General features: G+C 48.8%; 1 protein-coding gene across 1 annotated transcript in view; it reads left to right on the top strand.

Moving 5' to 3' along the window:
* The first annotated feature begins 1,457 nt into the window (after positions 1-1,457).
* PDILT (protein disulfide isomerase like, testis expressed) overlaps positions 1,458-13,729 on the top strand; it is a 31,336-nt gene continuing 19,064 nt past the window's right edge. Inside the window, exons 1-4 of the mRNA XM_016222675.2 lie at positions 1,458-1,662; positions 6,113-6,319; positions 12,120-12,253; positions 13,128-13,265. Coding sequence (XP_016078161.2) covers positions 1,458-1,662; positions 6,113-6,319; positions 12,120-12,253; positions 13,128-13,265 — 684 coding nt within the window. The remainder of the gene's footprint in view (positions 1,663-6,112; positions 6,320-12,119; positions 12,254-13,127; positions 13,266-13,729) is intronic.

The following is a 13,729-nucleotide window of genomic DNA, read 5'->3' as shown; positions in this document are numbered from 1 at the left end:
AACCCGGGCATGTGCCCTGACCAGGAATCAAACCCCGATCACCTGGATCCCAGGTCGACATTCAACAGCTGAGCAACGCCCAGCAGGGCCATTAGATTTACTTTTATAAAAAATTCTCAGTTTGCCAAACACATTTCTCAGGTAAATCTCAAATATTCATTCACTCATTCATTCCACTCATTCATTTTCTTACCATAAATGCCAGGTGCTAGAAATACTGCAGTCAACAAAGAAGTTAAGATCCTCATCAATCTAACCTGAAGGGTTGACTGGACTATGTCTGCCCTACATCTTCTTATCTAAGACACTCCCGCGGCCTGTGTGCTGCACAGGAGAGCAGCTCTGCGCTTGAGCAGCTCGTGCAGTCTGACCCCCTCTCCAAGTTGTTAGGAGATACATGCTATTAGGGAGAGAGGCAGCTTCTCACCAGGTCATCCTCCTCACAGTTAAGAATTGCCTCCACACCCCTGCAATAAAAAAGAGAGAGAGAGAAAGAGGAAAGGAAACCATGTTATAGATCTAATATGTACTTTTATGGGAAGATATCTAGGATATATTTCATACTATTGAATAATAAAATCATAACACCAAACAATATGCATACTGGATTCCATAGGCGTTTTCAACACCTATAACAGTGTCAATTTACTTCAGACTGTTAACCATAGCTTTCTCAAGGATGGGATTATGGGAGAGATTTTTATTTTCTATTTAATGTATTTTTATTGTATTTGTTGGCAGTTTTACAAATGTGTACTCTAGTCATGACTTTTTTTTTTTTTAATATGTCTTTATTGATTTCAGAGAGAGGAAAGGAGAAGGAGAGAGAGTGATAGAAATATCAATGATGAGAGAATCATTGATCGGCTAGCCCGCAACCCGGGCATGTGCCCTGACCGGGAGTCAAACCCCAGTCGCTTGGATCCTAGGTCGATGCTCAACCACTGAGCCACGCCCAGCTGGGTGATGACTTTTAAAAGACATAATTACACTAGAGGAAAAACCTGTTCAAAAATAAAATGGGGTACACTGTGAAGTAGTGAGCTTCCTGTGATAAGGAGCATTCAAGCAGGAGCTGGAGGAGCATGAAGCAGAGGCTGTGATGGGGGACTGGACCAGTTAGCTCTGAGATCCAGAGGTTCACCCTAGGACTCATCTATTAAAGGACTCGCTTAGTGTCTGGTGTGCCAGTGAGCTCAGCTGCTGGCACGTGGTTTGGCTTCTTGCTGCTCTGAGTGGGGCCCTGCATCTCTGAGCCACCCTTGCACAGTTTACTCAAGCCCTGAGGTTACCCTGCCAAGCTGCGGGCATTGCTAAGGAGAGAGTGGGCCATGCTCAGGCCACATTCTCCATGCAGGGGCTGGCGGGCAGGGAAGGACATGCGGAGGGGGTGACGGTGTGGCCCCCCCCCGTGCTGATAAGGGCTCCTATTTCTCCTCCTGCCCTGCAGGACAGCCATGGAGCTTCTCTGGAGGTCTTTGCTGCTGGTGAGCACTTGTGTCTCTGCAGTCCAGGGGTTTCCAGAGGACAGCACCATGGAGGACATTGACATCAACATGTCCCAGCCCTTGCACATCGCGGAGGAAGGCAACCTGATGGTGCTGACACCCGCCGGCCTCGCCCACATGCTCGGCCAGACCCGCTTCCTCATGGTGCTTTTCCGTGAGTGCTCCCCACTCCTGGAGGGTGGGTGATGGATGGGGTGAGACCTGCCTCCTTGCTCCTGGAGGACAGAGGAGTTTTATATGTTTATATGAGAACACATATTATTAATATTTTAAAAAATAATGTGTATGTCACATCATTCCCAATTTCCAAATGAGAATACAAGTGCAGGGAGATTAAACAATTTGCATTTGAATTAACTTTCCTTCAGCCCATAATATTCTCCATTAATGAGGCAAAGAGAAAAGGGGAGGTCTTCCTGAGAAGGAGACAATTCAGCAAAGACCTGAGGGCAGGAAGGCAGCAACCCACGCAGATATCTGGAAGGAGGGCATTTCGGGCAGCAAAAACAAGTGCAAAGGCCCTGGGGCAGAAATGTGCCACAGTGGCTGAAGCTGAGCTGCTGAAGAGAAGGGTAGGAGGAAGTAAGGTTATAAGGATGAACAGCAGAACCTTCAGGGCCTTGAAAGCCATCGCAGTGGTCAGAGGAATTTGTTGGCTGGCGCCTGAGGAGCTAGAAAGGGTTGATGACCGCCCTGAAGTCCTCACCACCTGTGAGCACCTTTGTACACTGTAAATGGCCTTATGGAATGGGGAAGAGGGTTATTTTTAAAATACTTTTCCATGCTTGGTCTGGAGCTTGGTCTAAAATAAGGTTTCCCGTCCTTAGCAATATTGACATTTTTGCTGGATAATTCTTCGCTGTGTGTGTTGGGGTGGGGGTAGTGCCCTGTACATTGTGGCCAGTAGCATTCCAGCTGTGATGAGCAGAAATGTCTCCAGACATGGCCACATGTTCCCCGTTGAGAACCAGTCTAAAGAGAGGCAAGCTCCAGCTTCCTGTGTGGAGAGCTGATCTCCAATCCCCGCACTCACACCTCCCGCACCCATCAGCCCCTCCCTTGGCTCACATTGGCTGCTCAGAAAAGGGAACCCAAGGTTATCTACTAAAGACCCAGGCAAATACGGATTCTAGGTCCATTACCCACGAACACGTCTACACACTATGCAGGCAGACAGAGAACCAGAGCCTATTCCCATTCACTTAGCACGTGGTAGGCTGAAGCCTTGGGCTGGGTGACCTGCCTGGTCACCCTTGCCTTCCTTTACTCAGGAACCAGAGCATCTGCTGAGTATCTAGACACCTCCACAGGACCCTCCCTTCCCAGAGAGACCCCTGTCAGAGCAAGGCCAAAGGTTGCCCACCTCTGTCACCTTCATGGCTCATGTTTACTGAGCACTTCTGTGCCAGAGCTTTGCTTCGTATGTAGGATCAGCCTAAGGTGTAGGCCCTATTAATTCCCCATTATATAGATAAAGAAACCGAGGCACAGCGATGTTTTAGAAAACATCTGACCTGGGCCTCAAGTACTGTAAATCGCCATAACTGTTTTATGAGCTAACATAAGGAATTCTCATTCAGTGAGTCCCCCATTTGTGCCAGACAATGACCTCAGTAGAACTCAAGGCCTGAGCAAGGCTGTGCCTGTAGGAGCGCTTGGCCTCCCAGCAAAGGGCTCCCTGAGCATCTGGGCGCTGCTCTGCCCAAGCAGCAATGTCCATGGTCTCCACGCCCTGACCAGGCTGGCATTTCCAGTTGACCAGTCCAGGACATAGCTCTGAGACCTGAGGGGTGTATCTTGCCCTGACGTTGTCGTCGTCATCATCATCATCATCATCATCATCATCATCATCATCCTTCTGGTTGCTCAGGTCAAAAACCCCGGAGTCCCCTTGATTCCTCTCTCACTCACATTCCACACCTAACCCATCAGTAAATCCAGTCGGCGGCTCCACAGTGCCTTTAGGCTCTGACCACTTCTCATCCCTCCATTGCTACTACCCCAGCTCAAGCCAAAACCGTCTCTCCCCTGGGTTATTACATTGCTTCCCGCTGGCCTCCCTGGACCCACTCTTTCCCCTTTGATTTAATCTCCACATAACATCCAGAAAAATCCAGTAAAAAAGTAAGTCAGGTCATATCTCACCCTGCCCCAAACCCTCCAGTATCTTCCACAACCCTCAGAGGAAAGGCCAAAGTCTGTTCAGTGGCCTGCAAGGCCCTACCTCAGGACCTTTGCACTTACTGTTCCTCTGCCTGGCACACTTCCCTTCAGATATCCATATAGCTTGCTCTTTCACCTCCTTCAGGCTTTATTAAAATGTCCCTTCTCAATGTGGCCTCCTTTAGCCTCCCTCCTTAAACTCAAACCCTTGACACCCTGCATCTCCAGCTCTGCCTCTTCTTTCTCCATGGCATTTAACAGCTAACAGAGAATATATCTTACTTCTTTATTTTATTTTCTGCCTTCTCCAACGAGAGCAGGGATTTTTATCAGTTCATTGTTCAATCCCCAGGACCTAGGGCGGTGCCTGGCACAGGGCAGATCCTAAAATAGATTTGCTGGCTGGCTGGCTGGATAGAAGGATAGATGGGTAAATGCCCATTACTATTATTGGCAGGTCCTTTCCTTTAGCTCTCAGACTCCAGCATTCCAGCTGTCACAACCTCTTTCTCTCACTTTCATTTTGGGTGCTTGGGAGCACTAAGCTGTGTGTGGAACCTCGGAAAGCTCCACTGTTTGGACATTTAGTTATTCCATGTGCTTCTCTTGGCCTGAGCTTCTTGCCTTAGAAACTCAGGTTTGCAGGCTCCCAATCAACAGTCCTGAGCCGGGCACCACGGAATCTACGAGGGAGCAGGGGAGAGGCCCACAGGCTGGAGCAGCTGGCAGCGGGCCAGTGCCAGCTGGTAGTGATGGACCGGGGTATTGAAGGCAACCGTGGTCACAAAGCAGACAGTGGACAAGCATCAATCCAGGAGGGAGCGAAAAGTCCCACTTCCCATTCATTGATTGGGAGTTTAATAAAAACGATTGTTCACTTTCAGGTTCCATTGCAGGAGCAGGTGTGCTGCCTGGCAGTGGGCACGTGCCAGCTGCCCGGGCCCAGCTTTCTGGGTTTTGCTTTACAAAAGACCTCTCTGTTGACCGTGAAACTTGTCTGTGGCAGTGGAGGTGATTTCCTGTTTCTCTAAGTGCTCCAGATGGACAAGAGTGTTTGAAAAAGATAAAGTGTTCTGGCTAAAAAAGGAGCCAGTGACCCCCTGCCCTGGCTCGGCCCACCTTCCGCAGACCTCAGGTGGTGAGGGACCTGTGGGCTCACAGTGTTCTCAGGAAGAAGAAAGGCACCTGTGACTGCCTTTCAGTCCCCGTGCCTTAGGGCAGGAAGGCCTGCCTACCCCCAGGATCCCACCCGCTGGCTCCCTGGGGCTGTTTGTGGAGAGGGCTCCTGTCCCTCCCCCACCCCCTGCCCAGCAGTGTGGGGGCCTCGCAATGTGAGGGCCCGGAATTTTTTAATTTAAATTTTTATTAAAGTGTAGTTGGCATACAATGTTATGTTAGTTTCAGGTGTACAACACAGAGATTCTGTATTTATGTCTCTTACCATGTGATCACCAGTCTAGTAACCATCTGTCACTGTACAAATCTTAATCCAGAGTGTGAGGTCTTTTTGACATCCCCTCCAAGGGGGTGGGCTCAGAGGGGGCCGGGGAGCTTCATAACCCCTCCCTATACCCCCCCCTTGGCCTTCCTTACTTGGGAGCCCCCTGTCATATTTTAAGCTGCTACAGGGCTCAGGGGTCCAGTTTGGCCTGTTAGCTCCAGGACGGTCCACCAGATGGTGCTCACGCTCTCCCATTCTGTCTCCCTGCTGCTCCCCTGTAATTTCGGACCATAGAAATTTTACAATAATAATAACAGTAGCTATTATATATGTATATTATAATGTATAATATATTTATATGTACACATTTATATACATTATATATTATATTTACATGTAATCATATATAATATTAATATGTTAATGTACAATAACAGTAGTGCTAAGGGTTAGGCGGGCCTGGTGGAGGTTAGAGAGCCAGCTGCATGGGTGCGGATCCTGGCTGTCTCTGCCACTTGCCCTTGGGCAAATAGGTCATTTTGTTGTTATCAGTTTCCTCACCTACACAATTGAGATAATAACACCTGCCCCATAGGGGTACTGGAAGGATTAAATGGCTTACTCCATGTAAAGTGTAAAGCCCTTAGAAATATAAAGCTCTGTATAACTGATTGTTAAGTGAACCTTTGATTGTGACAACTCTAAAAGTAGACACTATGTTCCCCACTTTCCTAGGGGGAAAGTGGAGCTTAGAGAGAATGTGTCACCCAAAGCTGCATTGCTTCCAGCAATGCTGAAAACCCTTCCCCCCAAAAAACCCTGGTATGTGTCTCCCAAACTGACCAGTTTCAGGAACTGTGTGTCACATTTCTGAAAATTCACCCAGTATCAGCAGAGCACGAGAAAGGCCCATGAGCTAAGTAGCCAAACTAAGCCTCTTCCTCGGGACACAGGAGGGGGAGAGGCTCTAGCAAATTCTGCTTCCCACTGACTCTTTCAGACAATCCATCCTCAAAGCAATCCAGGAACCTAGCTGAGGAGCTGGGCAAAGCTATGGAGATCGTGGGCAAAGGCAAGAATGGGGTCAGCTTTGGCAAAGTGGACATCACGGTTGAGAAGGAACTTCGTCAGGAGTTTGACATTCAGAAGGCCCCAGAGTTGAAGCTGTTTTTTGAGGGCAACAGGTTGGAGCCCATCAGCTGCAAAGGTAATGGTGCTTGCGTGTCAGTCAAGGTAACATTAGCTATGAAAACACATAAATGCCAGCATTTCAGTGGTTTAAAAAAATTAAGAATTTAGTTATTGCTCGTGTAAAACCCATTTGGCAACCAGAGAGTAGAGGTGGGGGCTCTGTTTCTCACAGTCTTTCAAAGACCCAGGCTCCTTCCAGCTTGTGGCTCTGTCTTCCCTTAGGGTCTGCTGTTTCCTTTGTGTATTCTGCCAGCAACGGGGGCAAGGAGGCAGAGAACCGCCACTGGTTGTGTTCATGGCCCAGGCCTGGGAATGGCAAACATCACTTTTTAGTCTCTTTACATTAACCAAAACTCTGTTACATGACTCCACCAACAGGCTGAGAAGTACGTGTCCATAAGAAAAAGAACACAGATTTCTGTGACATGTAGCTACATCTCTCTACAGCTTGCATCTCAGCTAGTGGATCCTAGAAGCACCATGAGGTGCTTGGTTTATAAACCACCAGAGACCAGAGAGTGAATTCCTAACTTCATGTAACCGCCCGCCACCCCAATCTTCTACTCTAGAATAATTTTGGTCCCAGGCCAAGGAAGCACTGGCTGCCAAAAGGGAGAATGAGAGATGACAGAACAGGACAGGTTTGGGGCAGGGTGACCACCTGACTCTATTGCTTCTAATGATCCATTTCATTCATTAACTCAGTCATTCGCTTATTCAATGCTCTTTTATTGGGAACCTACCATGTGTCGAGCCCTATCTTGATGTTGAAAATGCATGAAGAATTATGTGCCTCAGTGTGGCACACGATAGGTCCTAATTTTAAAAAGTGTTAACTATATGAATGTGTAAACGCATGCATAATATGTAGATGAACGGAACAATGCAGACGAGTGCAGGGGAGCCCAGCACAGCCTGTTCTATGCCGGTAGAGTGTTCCCATTATACGTGTGTGAAATGATTGAATCTCAGGAAACTGAGATTGTCTGTTGCAGGGCCTGGTGTTCAGCAGGTCTGCAACAAACCTGCTTAAGTGTTGTTGCAAGAACCAGGAGACCCAGGGAGTGCCACCACCTGCAGGGGCTGCAGGATGCCTTGCAGTTCTCAGAACAGACACAAAGGGGCATGAGACACACAGGCCAGACTCGCAGAGGAAGGCGCAGCAGAAGTGCCAGTTTCAGGACAGGTTATATAAAAGACCTGGCAAGTGCTGCGGGCTTGTGGGAGGTGGCCTGTGAATGGGGGGAGAGAAGAGATAGAGGGAGAGAGGGCAGGAGCAGTGAGAGGAGAGAGAGAAGGTTGTTCCTACAGATAGTGACGGAATGACAATCCTCAACAACAGTGACTCATTGATTGCAAGCAAAAACCCCTTATGGCACAAGAAATGAGAAGCCCCACGTTACTTTGTCGAAGTCCTGACTTCACTTAGAGGCAGCAAGGTGACAATATGGCAACTTCCATACTGTCTGAGCCTCTTTGTGGTGGAAGCCAGCTCCTGGTACCTCCTGTGACCAGCAGGAAACTTCATCATCGCCTCCCTCTGGCAGCCTCCCTTGACTGAGCAGGTTGGGCCAGGGTGCCTGCCCCGGTTGTGCGTCCCCCTCAAGCCCCCACTTCACAGAATTGTATCTGTTCCTCACTGTCTTCTCTACTGAGCGCACGAGGTCGGGGGCCAATTCAGGGAACTCTGGCTTTGAATTCTCACTCTGTGCTTGAGACACAATCAGTTCGTGTCTAATTTTGATTCCCTCGTCTGTAAGATGAGGATGGAGGATGGTGAGAGGATGGACCTCCTGAGGTTACTGGGAAGACGACATAGATTTGCAAGGCACAAGCCATGACATGTATGTGGAGCACTCACTGTGCCCCAGACACTGTTCTTGTCCCTTCCCCCTGTCACAAAAACCCAATGTAGGAGGTGCTTTTAAGCATGGAGAAACTGAGGCACAGAGAGGTAGAATGATTTTTTCAAGGTTCCATGGGACCCACAAACATTTTCTGTAAAGGGTCAGATGATAAATATATATTTAAAAAAATATATTTTTATTGGTTTTTAGAGAGAGATGGAGTGGGAGAGAGAGACAGAGAGACAGAGAGAGAAACATCCATTGGTTGCCTCCCACACACACCCTGACCAGGGATCAAATCTGCAACCTGGGTATGTGCCCTGACTCGGAATCGAACCCTTGACCTTTTGGTGCAGGAGACAACGCCCAACCAACTGAGCCACACTTTCCAGGACCAGATAGTAAATATTTTAAGCCTACTGACCAGACAATCTCTGTCAGAACTGCTTAACTCTGTTGATGCAATGGGCAAGCAGCCATACATAAGCAAATGGGTATGGCTGTGTGCCAATAAGACTTTATTTATAAAACCAGTTGGCAGACCAGATCTAGCCCACAGCTTACATTCTGCTACACTCTAAGCAAGTGGCAGATACGGTTATTTTTATCAAACTATTAGCTTCCCGACCCTAGTGCAGGGCCTGGAACACTTAGGTTCTTAAAGTGTAGTTTTCGGTTTGAATGGGATGGCACTGCGAGGGCCTGCTGCAGGAGGCAGGCTTGGGGTGAGGACCCGGCCCCTATTATTGCGGGGTTTCCCATCCCCCTTCTTCCTCAGTGCTTCCCTCCAGCCAGGGAAAGAAGCAGTGGGATGCAGGGATGGAGCAGGGCCTGGATTTTAGCTATGAGAACTTGACCCAGCTTTTCAATTTCTCATTTCCTAAGCACGTTGAATAGTGGGTGCCAGCTCTGCCCACCTGACGGGCTCCTTGGAGCTAAAAAGGGCGAGACAGTTTGACTTCTATAAAAACCTCTGGAGGAGGCAGGTGGGGTTTCGTTCTTGTTGGGTCAAAGCCCCAGACCGCCTGTCTAGCTCCCAAGGATTGAAGGGGGAGACTTGGCCTTGGCTGCCTCCCTGGAGGGAGGGAGACTCAGGTTGCCTCCAGGGCCTCAATAAGGATGCACAGCCGGTGCCTGGGACTGTGCCTCAGAGCCACAGCCCCAGTAAGTCGTCGACACAGGTTCCCACCTCAGTGGTCACTGTCCTCTGGCTCTGACCCAGGGGCCAGGGGAACTCCTGCACAGTGGGCAGGGCCTGATTTGTAGGCACTCAGGAAAGAACTATTTGCCAAGTTCAGAGCTACCTCAGTCCCTGGGGTCTAGAGGGGCAAGAGGAGCTCACGCTTCCCAGAGATCAGCTCCCTGCAAGCCAGCCAGCTAGTGAGTCATTCAGCTCACTCACCCACTCACTCACTCACCCACTCACCCTACGGTGACTCCCTGGCACCCAGTGTGAGCCGGGCGTGACAGGGGCTACTGAGCAAGTTAGCCAAATGTCAAAATTTTGGGAAGAGATAGGTACAATGAAGAAAATACATCAGGTCGGAAAAGAGAGAACGATGGCAGGGGGAGGGGTGAGAAAAGACCCATCTGAGACCTGAATAAGCCGGAGGAGGTGCCCGGCCAGCTGAGGGAAGAGCAGCCGGGGAGGGACTGGCAGATTCCACGCCCAGGGGGTGTGTGTGTGTGCGTGTGCGTGTGCGTGTGTGTGTGTGTGTGTAGTGGGGGGGGGGGCAGGGGCTGGAGTCCGGACAGTGGGAAGTGGTCAGAGAGACAGATCTGAGCACCCAAAAGTTACACCTGTTCAGAGGGGTTAGTTCTCCTTTCTTGTTGTTTTCATAAGTTTTAAACCCACTCCTTTCAGGACACTTAATTGGCTCAGGTAAAAGCCTATAAGAGAAAGTTTCTTTCCATGATAGGTGTCTGTTTTTCCCCCCCCCTGAAAAATGGCTCTGAACACCGTAAAGTTAGAAACTCAAGCTTGGGCCCGACCCGGGAGGCAGGCTGACTGCAGTGGGGTGGTGTCTGGTCTGAGGGTGTCAGGAAGCCTCGCCCACCCCCCTCGGGCCCCGGAGAGCACCACACCCTTTTCCCCTGAACTCCCACAGGCCCGACTCACTGTGGCCTTTTGAATGGCCTATTCTGTATCCACTGAGCTGAACACAGTGTCCCCTATGGCCAGAAATTCTCCCTCTGGGCATGTATCCCCCAGAGGCGCGGAGCCCAAACTGGAAACAGCCCAAGTGCGCCCCAGCGGAGGGTGGACTCGTGAGCTGCGGGGCAGTCACACAGGGGAAGCCTCGGCAGCTGTGTGAACGGAGCTGCAAGCACAGGCGACATGGATGAATCTCACACGCACGACGAAGCCAGACCTGAGAGCACAAACCGTGACCTGCACGGCTTTCAGGAGCAGGCCCACTGAAGCGCTGTCAGAAGTTAGGATAGAAGTTGCTCCTCGGTGGTGGCAGGGGCAGGGCAGGGGCAGGGGCTGGGAGGGGGCATGCGGGCACTTTTGAGGGACTGGCAATGCTCCATTTCTTGATCTGGGGGGTAGTGACTCAGGTGTGTTCATTTTGTCACAATTAATCAAACTATTTATTATAATTTGTGCACCTTTCTGCATGTAAATATGCTTCATTACAAGCTTTTTAAAGGTCAAATGTTCTTAGGAAATATAAGCAAAGAACTGAAAATAGTCCTTTCCAGTTAATCTACCAACACAATGTGCGTTCACCAGGGCCCTTGAGCAATCTGTCCTGTTGCAGGGCCTTTGCACAGGCTGTTTGCTCTGCCTGAAAGCTTTTCTGTCTCCTTATTGCCTCCTGTGTAACTCCTACACATCCTTCAGTTTTCACCTCTTAAGTAATTTCCTCCAGGAAGCCCTCCTTGATTTCACAGTCTAGGTAATGTATCTTCGCTACTGGCTCGCTGAACTTGATTTTATATACTTATTTGGTTGTGCTTATACACTTGTTTGTGTAATTACTATCTTTCCTTAACAGAATGGGAGCTGCAAACGATGGCATTGTGTCTGTTGCTGGCCACCGTTACAGTGTACCCCCAAGAACTAACACGGCCCTCGATATCTTAGTAGGCACTCAGTGTGTATTTATCAAATGTCTGAAGAATAAAAGAATTAATGAGTGAGCGAGTGAATAAAGCCCTATAGATGTAGCCCAAGGCTGCTCACGACAAACCTTGCTTTATCTCATAAACCCACTTAAAATGCTCCATTCTGTTCTGTAGCAGGCTTTCATACAACATTTGCGCCACCTGCCATCATGTGAAGCTGGCGATCCCAGCAAGCACACGTCCATCTGTAGCCTGGTGCACATTCCGCAATGCCATTCCACCTCCCCAGATACGGCACATATCTCACAATTTCAGAAGCCAAGGCTTTTGTGTGCTTGGCCCCTCCACACGACAGCTGAGAAATGAAAGTCAGGACTGACAACCTTAGCACAAGTTTGTGTCTCAGCTGAGCAACTGGAGACACAGGGATATGATGGAACTTTCCCAAGGTCACGGAGCTAGCTGGTCGTTTGATTTGTATTTTATTTATTTATATTTAAAAATCTGTCTTACTGTCACTTTGGTGGGCGAATGAGAAAAGAAGGCTGGACTTGCTTCCTCCTGAGCCTGATCCTCGGATTCGCTGGCGGGGTGGCCATTGGCAAGTTCAACTTCAATTTCCTATCTTCGAAAAGGAGGGCAGTAATACTGTCTAGCCCTTAGGGCAGGGTTGTTGTGGATGTAATGCCTGGTCCTTGGTAAGTGCTCAGTCAAGTTTACCTGCTGTGTTAATGTTCTTGCCTTGGGGCTTGGTGGGGAGGAGAACTGACCGTGGCCTTCAAGGGGTGGGACCCCAAGATGAGAAGCTTCCACACGTTAAACTTGGGAAGGACAGGCCTTGCTACACAGTTCAAGAGAAAACTTCTGTGGGATCAATTTCCCTGTCTCTCTCTCCAGGAGTGGTTGAATCTGCTGCCTTGGTCGTCTGGCTGAGAAGACAAATTAGCGACAAAGCATTTTTGTTCACTGACACCCAGCAGGTGGTGGAGTTTGTGAAAGCCAGGCCCTTGGTGATTATAGGCTTCTTCCAGGTACTGAGTTCAAGAGGCAGGAGGTGGCTTTTCAACTGGTGAGGAGTCCCGTGTCAGGGAGGGGACTGAGGGAGGAGAGGTCCTATACTTGGGTTAATTCCATACCTACTCTTCATTTCCCAATGAGCTGTTTTTTGGGGGAGAACAGGTTTAAAATGAAGGGGAAAAAAAGTAAGCTGAATGCAGTAGGAGAAGCTAATTAGAGAAAAAGGAGTGGAGAGAGGAGACTGAATTGGTTTTGATAGTATAACTGATCATTCTGGGGTCTACTTAAAATAGCACTGAATAATCAATAATTTGCAAATTGATTTTCCTTTTGGAGAACGGGTTTCTTGTACATCTTAACTCATTCCCTACAACTTTGATGACTCCTCCACTTCTGCCAGTGAAGTCAAAATTTTGGTGTTAAATTTATACCTGGAGAGAGAATGTACCTCTTTCTCTCTCATCCCACTTTTTGACAGTGTTTTTGGCCCCAATTTTCTTTTAAGCTAAAGAATGAAGGCTGAAGCCACAGCCATATCTTGATACCAAATTTATATTTGATACTACATGTGGTCAAATCAATTGCCTCTCCTGAAAGCAATTAAGGAATAAATGTAAAAAGCCCCCAACCCACTCTCATACTTGGAAAAGGTCAAGTTTATCAACTCTCTCCATTCATCTCTGTGGATTTGCCTGTTTGGCTTTAGCCAGAGCCATAAAAGTATTCTGAGTATGAAACAGCCATAAGATGGGATTTTGGGTATCGAAGCAAAACCCCAGAAGTTGGACAGGTAAGGAGGCAAGTTGGTCAGCCCTTGCACCTTGACCTTAAATGAGCCAGGCATTTTGCTTTCTACCCAAACCTTACCAAACATCCTTCCCCGAACAGGACTTAGAGGAAGAAGTGGCCGAGCTGTTCTACACCACGATCAGAGACTTCCCAGAGCTAACGTTTGGAGTGATAGCGATCAGCAATGCCGTGGGGCGTTTTCACGTCACCCTTGACAGTGTTCTGGTGTTCCATAAGGTAGGCCTTCGATCCCATTGCTAGTGAGGGGGTCCCTAGTTCAAAATCAGGGACTGTGCATGTATGGATGGGCTTTGGGTGCAAATTCTGGTTCTGCCACATGTGAGCTAAGTCGCATTGGACAAGTCGGCGTTTGCAAAGTCAGCTTCCTGGTGTTTCTCTGGCCTTTCTAGCCCTTCTCCTACAAGCTCATCCGCTTTTCTTTAACCAGTAAGTGTCATTAAGTCTCAATCTTCTGCCCCGTGTTTGCGTCTGGCCCATGCTCCCCCACCCACCCTCTATCAGCAGTTATTATCCAGACACCCAGTGGCTTGTGAGTCTCCGTCTCCTGCCAGGCTTCTCTCACCTCCAGACCTTTATACCCATCACCAGGTGTCTCAGCCTGGCCAAGTCTTAATCTCCCCTCCAAATCCTCTTTTGGGGTTTTCTCTCCCAAAGACTGGAACCACCATCTCTTCCTTTTC

The sequence above is a fragment of the Miniopterus natalensis genome, chromosome 3, assembly GCF_054644295.1.
Source record: "Miniopterus natalensis isolate mMinNat1 chromosome 3, mMinNat1.hap1, whole genome shotgun sequence".
In the NCBI taxonomy this organism is placed as follows: Eukaryota; Metazoa; Chordata; class Mammalia; order Chiroptera; family Miniopteridae; genus Miniopterus; species Miniopterus natalensis.
The sequence above is the reverse complement of the archived record's forward strand: the minus strand, read 5'-3'. Positions and strand labels throughout refer to the sequence as shown.